Source organism: Styela clava, chromosome 6, assembly GCF_964204865.1.
Source record: "Styela clava chromosome 6, kaStyClav1.hap1.2, whole genome shotgun sequence".
NCBI lineage: Eukaryota > Metazoa > Chordata > Ascidiacea > Stolidobranchia > Styelidae > Styela > Styela clava.
Genome location: NC_135255.1, coordinates 1,722,347 through 1,732,009, shown reverse-complemented (window position 1 = coordinate 1,732,009; position 9,663 = coordinate 1,722,347). Strand labels below are relative to the sequence as shown.

The 9,663-nt window shown below is 32.7% G+C and overlaps 1 protein-coding gene and 1 long non-coding RNA gene across 3 annotated transcripts; both read right to left on the bottom strand.

The window, feature by feature from the left end:
* Positions 1 to 996: 996 nt before the first annotated feature.
* Positions 997 to 9,340, bottom strand: LOC120331140 (uncharacterized). The gene is made up of 9 exons (XM_078113764.1): positions 7,947 to 9,340; positions 7,627 to 7,738; positions 7,039 to 7,118; positions 6,608 to 6,716; positions 3,311 to 3,532; positions 2,817 to 2,905; positions 2,233 to 2,370; positions 1,798 to 1,917; positions 997 to 1,159 (listed from the first exon to the last, which is right to left on the bottom strand). Exons 1-8 carry the CDS (start codon positions 8,000 to 8,002, stop codon positions 1,881 to 1,883), a joined length of 843 nt encoding a protein of 280 aa, XP_077969890.1. The 5' UTR covers positions 8,003 to 9,340; the 3' UTR covers positions 997 to 1,159; positions 1,798 to 1,880.
* Positions 3,445 to 6,135, bottom strand: LOC144424366 (uncharacterized). Of its 2 annotated transcripts, none has more exons than XR_013476658.1 (3): positions 6,058 to 6,135; positions 4,372 to 4,498; positions 3,445 to 4,100 (listed from the first exon to the last, which is right to left on the bottom strand). It is a non-coding gene; the product is annotated as an uncharacterized LOC144424366 (long non-coding RNA). The 2 variants fall into 2 exon arrangements; XR_013476657.1 differs by having other exon boundaries at positions 3,449 to 4,060.
* Positions 9,341 to 9,663: the final 323 nt, after the last annotated feature.

Genomic DNA, 9,663 nt, shown 5'->3' with positions numbered 1-9,663 from the left:
TTCCAAACAGCAATTGTTTCGCTCAATTTTGTAGACCACTTAAAATGGTAAGAAGTTCACAAATATGTCACTATAAAAACGCTTCTTTATGGTACCAACGTCATATCATCATTACTGTAAGTGACGCCCTTTAACCTGATGATATTTGGAGGCGACAAATATGCCCCGACCGAGATGGCCGGCCAGTAGACTATATAGCTGGCTGTATTCCTAAATTCCTTCGTCCAATATGATTGCCACTGACTTGTAATGTGTTAAATTTACTCGAAACCAATTAATCCAGTTCTTTTATTGAGTGACGAAAGATAATACGGCGATGTACTGCATAAGTTAAACTACAATAATGACGTTAATCCCGTACCGTATATTCTAATTCCGTGGTACCGTATATTTAAAGAATTTTTTGGGCTACCAACCACAAGTCTACATCTGTAGGACAAACATGCTCGATTAACAATAAACTAAATAAATGTACATCTTACTAACTAATCAATGAACCTATACCGACGGTAAAGCAAAAGTCGGAAACCTAAACATTCTAAGCTAAAACCTAATCTAAAACGGCGCTGCCAAATGCAAAGCGCAACCTGAAACAACGGGCTGACCTCGAGTCTGAGTCGGTCAAACACGGGCTCTGGTCACGTGACATCTATGCGACGTCATAATAGGTGTCAAATAAGATAAGTCTAAGATCGATAAGTCTTCGGTCTCTGACCGATATTCTCGTTTCATTATTCTTTATTAAAAATATAGGTCTACGATGGTTTCCCGTAATCATTGGTTTCTTTAAATCATAACGAAAACTACATTAAAGTACATTTGACTATTTTGAATGTGAAGAAGGTTAATGATGATATCATGGTATACTAAGTAAAATTCAATTCAGAAACATTCGAAAAAAAAAATCGAAACATCCTTATCCCCAACTCTCTAACGAAATAATAATACATTCCTGTTTCATTCATTTCATTATTCTATTGCCGGCCATGAGTACAATTTATTGAATGATACATAGTAAGATCGATTGCCACTGATATAGATGTACGCAAGAATATAGGTTTACAGTATTTTCCGTTGATCAGGTTGTTCTTGACACAGCTTTCAATTCTATGTCAGGCGACTGCACCAAAGTTTTAAAAACTGGTATCAATGGCGGTTTCTGTAAATACATTTATTATTAATATTCAATATGATCGAAACATGATAAGTGGAGACCACTTTGCAATCTGAACCTCATTGACAAAAAAATTATTTCACTCTACAAAACAGTAAATTGCATACACTACAACCATAGACCAGTGATTCCCAACCTTTTTTTCAAGCAGCCCAAATTTTCTAAAAATAAATTTATGAAATATCGCGACTCAAGGATATGCTCAAATACTGAATTGCAATTTGCATGTAGTACTCTTTTGGCCGCAAAATTTAATGACTATTATAAAATAAAGTGGGAAAGCAATTCTAGTTTGCCCTCGGAAAGGTTTTGAAATCATGGCTTGACATTACCTAAGCAAAACAAAATGAATGCTACAACGTTTTTGCGCTGTGATACTTCTCACTATTGAGCCACACCTGAATACCAAATGTAAAATTAACAAAATTTGAATACATACAAACAAAAAGTTTTTGCTGAAAAAACAAGCGACTCAAGAAAATCTGCAGGCGACCCAGATTTAGTGAGAAATTAACAGAATTACCCTATGATTTTTATTCAAGATGATTCGATAACCAATGATCTGAGAATAGAGAATGAACTACTTCTTGCCTAAAGTATGTTGAATATCATGTCTTTCTTACATGTGTCAGTGTTGAATGGGGTTCAAATCTGATGTGTTGCAGTAGCATGCATGTAGTCAACTTTATTTCCATTACTGCAAATCTCATGCCAATGCAATGCCTAGGACCAGCACCAAGAGGCTGATAATGCATGGGGTGGATGTTTGACATGTCATCAAATTTATATAAAACATAAAATAATACCAAGACATATATTTGGTCAAAACAGTAAAGATGATAAAATGAAACATTTCTACTTCGCCGAACTACATAGTGGGCCAAAAACATGTCACCATTCTTCAGATTCAGAATGTATTTATTTCCTGTCATTCGTTATTGCCTAGATATAGCTGCTGAACACGAGCCAACGGCACAATTCACAAAATTTACTATTGTTCACTAAATGCAGGCATCCAGATATACAGTATTATCGAAAACTAATACATATTTACATACCTTTCAGGGCGAAATTCACATGGTTTGTCCCATATATCTGGATCATGATGAATTTCATACAATGGAATATCGATGATAACATTTTTTGGAAAGAGAAAACCTTTAATTCTCATATCCTTCTGTCCACATCGTGCATTTCTGTTGAAAAAATACAACAACAATACCTCTAAAACACAGAACACGAACAAGAAAATAAAAGGGCAACGGAAAGATCGGCGAAATAGATGAAACCTAGAGAAAGGTTTGTAACAAGTGCTGTAACCAACATGCACACAAGTGACAAAAAACATCACAACAATCTTACTGAAAATCTTTTTCTTTCAAGATAGGTCATGCAGAGTATTTTTAAGTTACAATTTGTCAAAAAGAATATTGTTCTTGCATAACCTAAGTTACCACAAACAACCCAGTGTTTACTGAAACCTACACTTCTATGATTCATAACTAATTATTCAATATATTCCAACCTTCTCTTATATAAGAATACAGCCAGTAATAGGAGTCCAGAATAATCATAATAAAGCCTTACAAACAATCCTTGAATGTTAACATAGCAAAGCGAGAAAAAAAAATTTTTCTGCTACCTTAAGGTTGGTGCATACATTCTCAATGTTTCTTTAACACACATATCCGAAATTTTAATCTTATTGACATTCTGGTAATTTAGATCACCCTGTAGAAAGTATTAATGTCAGAAAACCAAAAGAGAAATAAATATTCATATATATGGATACGAAGGGTACAGGTACAACAAGGCCTGAAACCACAGATCTTTTTGAGATGATCGGCAGCCGAGAGCAATAAAAAAAAATGTTCCTTTTGATCAAAATATAGCAGCAAAATCACGTTCCATAGCAATTTTAACAAATGTAAATTGACAAAATAAATGATAGTAGTAGCTTTCATCCATATTCAAGTACTGAACATTAGAAATTGATTAGTCCAGTTCATGCAGATAAAAGAAATTCAATAACAACTATTTACCAAAAGATCAATATATAGCCTACTTTAGAGTGCCCAGCAAGACCAGTAAAAATCAAGAAAGAGGTCTAAAGAAACAAATTTTAACTATACCTACCTCTCTTGCAACCACTTCATCAATCTCTTTTATTATTTTCTCCTGAACCTGAGGATGGGTTGACAGATTATAAAGAAGAAAAGTGATTGTAGTTTCAGTTGTATCATTACCTGCTATCAGCATGAATATCGCATTTCCAATGATTTCATTACGAGTGAGACCTGAGAATGTTACACAAGCGAAAATATAAAATTTGATTTGTGCATAAGGATTTATTCGATTTCGATTTCATCCATACATATGGAGTGCTTATCAGTTATATGCTTCCTGAATTTTTATATAGCCCAATCTCTTTCAGCAAATACAGTTTTTCAAGTGTTCTTGGATATACAAAACATGATTTCAAAAATCATGAGTGTATCAGTGATAGAAATTATTGTTGTTTTTCATATTATTTTGTTAATGTGTAGTAAAACAATGAGCAAATTAAACTAATTAGATGTTGGTACATGCCTAATAGTAGCAGGCAGTATAAGTGATGAGGCACTAAAGCCTGAAGTTAGAGCCCAAGAGAATCTTACATTATGCTACATATAAATCTAGTTTATTTGCAATGAAATAAATGATGCTCCAATTAGAATCATTATTGCTATTTCCATGCATTTATACCATTGGACCAATAATTTACTGGACACTAAAACTCTTTAACGATTTATTGTGACTTTTGTTAACACCTTTCAAAGAATGAATTTATGTCCCGTCAACTTCAACATCCATCATAGCTTGCATTAGATCTAAATTTGGGTTGCTCTGAAGAAACAGAATAAATGGTTCATTGGTATGGTGCCATCTGCCAAAATACTGATATATAAAAAAGTGAAACAGGGTAACAATAATCTTTCAAGTTATTATTCAGCTAACTGACTGCTCTCACAGTTCAAGCATTTGACTACAGATGAAGTATAGAGCTGCACATAACAATGCTGCATGAAAACGATACTTTTTTTAATGAAGAAAGACCCCTATTGAATGACAAATTCGTGAAATATGCTCTTTCAAAGTTTAAACTAGTTGTCGCTTGTCTGAATGCTGGAGTATATAAAATGTTCAATCCAATTCACCTTTGACAATGATGATTCTCTCCTTTGACGTATGATAGCATTAACAAATGCAGCATAGTAGTCCATCATGTCAGATGGAAAAACCGAAATGTTGAGGAATTCTGCATATTTCTCCAAGGAAACAGAACTGGAAAATAATTACATTCCCAATTATAACATTTTATTCACAAATTCCCAGTTTATAATTTATTATCTTAAAATTGGAAGTTAAGAAGGTGAATTACCACAAATTATGTCAGTATTCTTTTTCATCAACCTATTCTAATCAAATTGTGAATATCGATGGATGGTTTGGGTGCTATTATTCGAGGAGTTTACCATAAAATAAATACAGTAGCATGTGCATTATCTTGAGGAACTACATCTTACACAAAAAGATTATTATAATAAACCCATGCAGATTAAAATTATTGTAAAATTCTGTCTGAATTGTGGTGTAATAGAACAATTTTAGGCACCATCATTAGCCCATCAAATACAATAATACAAGTACATTTCTCTCAATAAAAACAAATCAAAAAGAAATTATATGAAAAATTTCCAAGCAAGGTCTACGAAAATGATATTTATCAGATAATATGTGAGGAAAGTTTGTAACATGGTTATTCTTTTCTTGCTTCAAATAAAGAAAATATCCATGTTGTTGAGCAAAACTCAGTTAATCTGTAATGTCCTACATAAGCACCAATAGAGAAATTACATCTTACTTTAGTTCCACTAGCAAAGAAGTACAATATTCTTAGGTCTTGAATTAAATTAGACATAAAGGAAAATATATTTTTCAAGTTGAGTGTGTGGAATCAGCAAGTACATTTTGGGTTTTAGCGAAGCCTCATTTGATGAATTTCAAATGCAGAAGGAATCTGCCGTGATAATATCCAAACTATCCTTATGAAATGTACATCAATCAAAATAAAATTTCCCATCATTACCATTGGCATGTCATGATGCAAGATAACACTAAAAACTTGTAGATGCAGTCAAAGTTTAACTTCAGTAGAAAATTACTAAGTCGGAGCCAAGCTTTCAGTACTTCAAATCTCACTATAATTATCTGTATAAACTTCAATACACATCATAACCCAGTACATATTGCCAACACACAAGATTTCTGCACAAATCTTTAATCACTTGGGACCTCAATTAGAATCATATTGTAAATATTAAAATATGGTAATTTCAGATTCCGGAATAAAAAATTATTGTGCATTGCAATAGTGCTTACAAATTAACAACAGCTCAGGAGATCTGAAGCTTATGTTTCGAAATTTTTTTTATATTGCAATGATTTTCGGTTCATCTTCAGATTCCTGTAAGTTTCAAATATAACATCTTCTGACAACAAATAGTTGGACACAGATAAATTGTATAATTGCATAGAAGCATATATTCATGCAGCAATTTATTACCAAAAAAGATCAAAAGATTTATATATTGTGTGACATGACTTTACTTAAATATTTTGAGACTCTCATTAAAATACATTGAAAAAACAGTGCTCTCTGATTTGTGATAAATATCAATTCATTTTGGCTTGCTCTCACTACAGGTAGATTGTGACAGCTCCTAAGATTCTAGGCAGATAATTCTAACCAATCAGCAAGGCCAATATGAACACTTTTTAGATAGACACTGTGAAAAATAATAACTGATGACATAGAAAAATTGCATTCAAAAATTACTTACAGTAGATGAAATTTTGAGATCAACACCAAAAGCAGCAGAACATATAACATCCAGAGTAAGATCCCCAATCACTCTATTAAAATAAAAGTTATTGATTGAATCAAATTTAAATAAACATTTTCCAACATCATAACACCATTATGATGGAACTGAGTTTTCAAATATGCCAACCAACAAAGCTGTTATAGTCACACATGAACTATACAAAATGCAACCATAGCATCTAAATTCCAGCAGTGAATTATAGGATAGCATTCTTGTATTTTTCCTACAGTGATGAGAGCAACAGACAGAGGGTGAAAGGAATTAGCACTTCAAAAAGATATGTGTCCCAAATTCTGTCGATGCAACCTGAACTGCTAAAAATATTACCTCAAGTTACCGGTACTCAAGATTCGAAGCATTGTTGAAAATCTTTTTCACATGTTTGTGTTAGTGCATAAATATTGTGCAAACGAAGAAAACTATTACAATTCAACAACTTGATAACACAAAAAATCAAATCACACAAAAATGCTCCATAGTTACCTCTTTGGGTAGACTAGAAAACACCATCTTTAGCCAATTTCAAACAAGAAATAGTGTTCTGTGTACATGATGTTACTATAGATGCCATCTGTTTGAGCTTGCCAGACGAAAAAGATGGACTTAACGGTGACCTGGAATATTGTGTATTTTTGCACATAAATAATCTAAATAACCGTTATAAATTATTATGGAGCAAGTTCAAGTTTTGGAAACATAATAGCTTATTCTCTTCTAAAGTCAAGTCAATTTTATTTTTTCCAACCATTAGATACAAAACAACGACAAAAGAAGATGCTGTAACCTGTAAGTTGTTGCATCATGGATTCATGGCACTGCTATTAGTGCTATATTCAGCTTACACTTGTCACTTGTGAGTCGTGACAAATTTTAAAAAAGCTAATTTCAAATGTAAATTTTATTGCAGATTGGTCTGCTTAAAAAATGTCAATATACCTTATTCTTTTCCACTGTTGTCCTGTGGTATTGTTAACTGAATTGTTCATATATGGGCCTCCAACTTTCAAAAACTGGTTCTGTACAAAAAAAATAAAATAAACAATTCATATATGACAATTTAAAATTTAATAGCACTTTAATCTTGCAAAAAATTAAAAACTATATTTTCCCCTTTCCGTGCACGATATTCACAAAACAAATTAATATTAATATCTTCCAGGACTTTGTATATAATAATCAACACTTTACACTATGTACACTATTAAAATTCATAAGTGAAAAAATGTACCCCCAAACAGGTCCAAGTTTCTTTTTCATTTCAGAGTCAATTGAAAATATCTAAAACAATAAAATTGTATGTTGGATCACAAATAAAAAGTGGCGAGTATCTTCAAATGATATGAATGACCTAATCGCAATGCCTAAAAATCAACCTCCATCAATCCAATACAAGATTTTCAATGCAATTCTTAGTGAATGATTACAATACAAAGATAAAGATTATAGAGCTGGTTAACTTGACTGGAATAATTTGTTTGTACTGACAAAAATTGGATTTCGTTGTTGTATACTTTTTGTGAATACCTTGTCTTTAGCAAGCAGCACATTCCGCATGTGCCCCAAATTTCTGAATGTTGGTTTGGTATGTGGTATGTTCCACTTTTCCAACAATTTCCATTTGTGTTTGATGTGCAACCTTGATAAGGATTTAGTATACCAGTCATTATACTATACTGCACTTGCTTGCGATTGATGGGGCAAGCTGCAAGCATCAGTTATATGACAGCTTACCAACAATTATTTTAAAATTACATGATTGTAAACAATTAAAACCGCATTGTCTTGGCAAGCACGCTTATAACTTGCTCCATCCTCCCTCTCTATAATATTTACACAAAACTCACCATAACATTATGATAATGGTTCCAAAGGCAGAGAAAACTCCCAGTATTATACTCATGGTTTTGAACAGTGCCCAACACTACTGCCAAAGATAGAAAATGAAAACACGCCGGATTCAAACATTAAATATAAGATCCAAAATGCTAAACAAAGGAAATGCAGAAAATAATCAATCCCTAAGACAATAGACGTGTTATAACCGAATGCAAAAAACATACAATTTGGAACACATTGGCAATGGACAAAAGCATGGCTGATCATTGAACCATAAACCAAGAATGCAATAGTTTGAGCAAAAATGATCAATATTTTCCTGATTGAGAAATACAGCAATTTAGTACATGAATACAGATACAAATGTAGGTAAACACCAATAAACCTAATGATTTCAATAGTTCTTGATGAAGTGATAACCATTCTCTATACAACCACAAAAGCACTCATTACTGCCTTTAAAGATTGACTAGAGATAATAACATGGTCTCGACAATAAATCTCTCTCCATTTTTTTTCTCTTAGTAATTATCAAGACCTCTCTAAGTTCTAACTCAACTGAAGGGGAACCCAAATTTAGAAAATTCAGCTTTTGAATTTCATGAACAAGGTGAATTGTAGGGATTAATTGGAGGATAGCAAAGGAGGATCCTGAACAGAAAACCAAATAAAAATTTCCAAATATTGGTTCAATTTATGGTAGATATCCATGCAGACAAGACAAATAACATTCAAGTATGACGCTATATATGGAACAACTTATTAAATACAATCTATTACTGTATCAATATTTCTTCCAGAGCCACGCTATTTCCAGCGATCATCCACATCCTGTCGGGAGTTTTCGGAAATATATTCCACAATTTTTCTAGGGGTAGATAAACCGTCAGCCACCGCATCTGGGATTTCCAGGGCAAATTCATTTTCGATTGCCACAATGACCTCAACATGGTCAAGACTGTCCAATCCCAAGTCTTTCATGAAATTACTATCGATTGCGAGCTGCTCCGGTTTAATTTTGTCATAGAGCTTGAGACATGACATAACACGACCTTCTATTGTCTCTTCTATAGATTGTTCTGAACTCATAGAACGATGAATATTCAACAATGAAAAATGATTCTTTGTCGATAGCATGGTGTTAGAACATCCGGAACTATTTATCACTTGTTGCTGTTTCAATATTACTCCTGTGCAGAATGGCTTGACCATACAGATTTTCCTTATAGTAATTTGAGAGCATGGATTTCTTGCCAATATACAAGGAACTTGCCTCAGAAATAAAGCCATTTTTGTTTACACAGTTAGTCTACTTTACCCACTACCAGACTATGTGTATGCTCAAATCCGTTACCTTGAGCATTCAACAAAATATCTGTAATGAATATGACAGTATGATAAACAACAAACAAATTTCCCCCATTTAAAGTTTAGTATTCAAATAAAATTCATTATTCGTAACAAAAAAATAAACAAATCTTTTATCCATTGAATTTTCCCATAAAGTTTAGTTTAGTGTTTTTTGACATTTATTCTGGCTTAAATATTGGCGATTTCATGTCGACTTCTGTGTCTGTGTGTAGCACAATGACTGGTTTATTCAATACAATTGCTAAATCTGGATATTATTCAAATTAAAAATTTCCTGCTGCATTCATATGAACATTCATTATTGCGATTAAATGAAACTATTTTTAATTGACTATGAAATATATATATTGATTA

Excerpts from the sequence above, each read along its gene's own strand:
- LOC120331140 (XM_078113764.1), bottom strand. The coding sequence starts at position 8,002 with ATGAGTATAATACTGGGAGTTTTCTCTGCCTTTGGAACCATTATCATA. Across the intron at positions 7,119-7,626 it reads TGCTGCTTGCTAAAGACAAG|AACCAGTTTTTGAAAGTTGG; the intron begins GTATTCACAAAA and ends TTTTTTGTACAG. Across the intron at positions 2,906-3,310 it reads ATGAAGTGGTTGCAAGAGAG|GGTGATCTAAATTACCAGAA; the intron begins GTAGGTATAGTT and ends TACTTTCTACAG.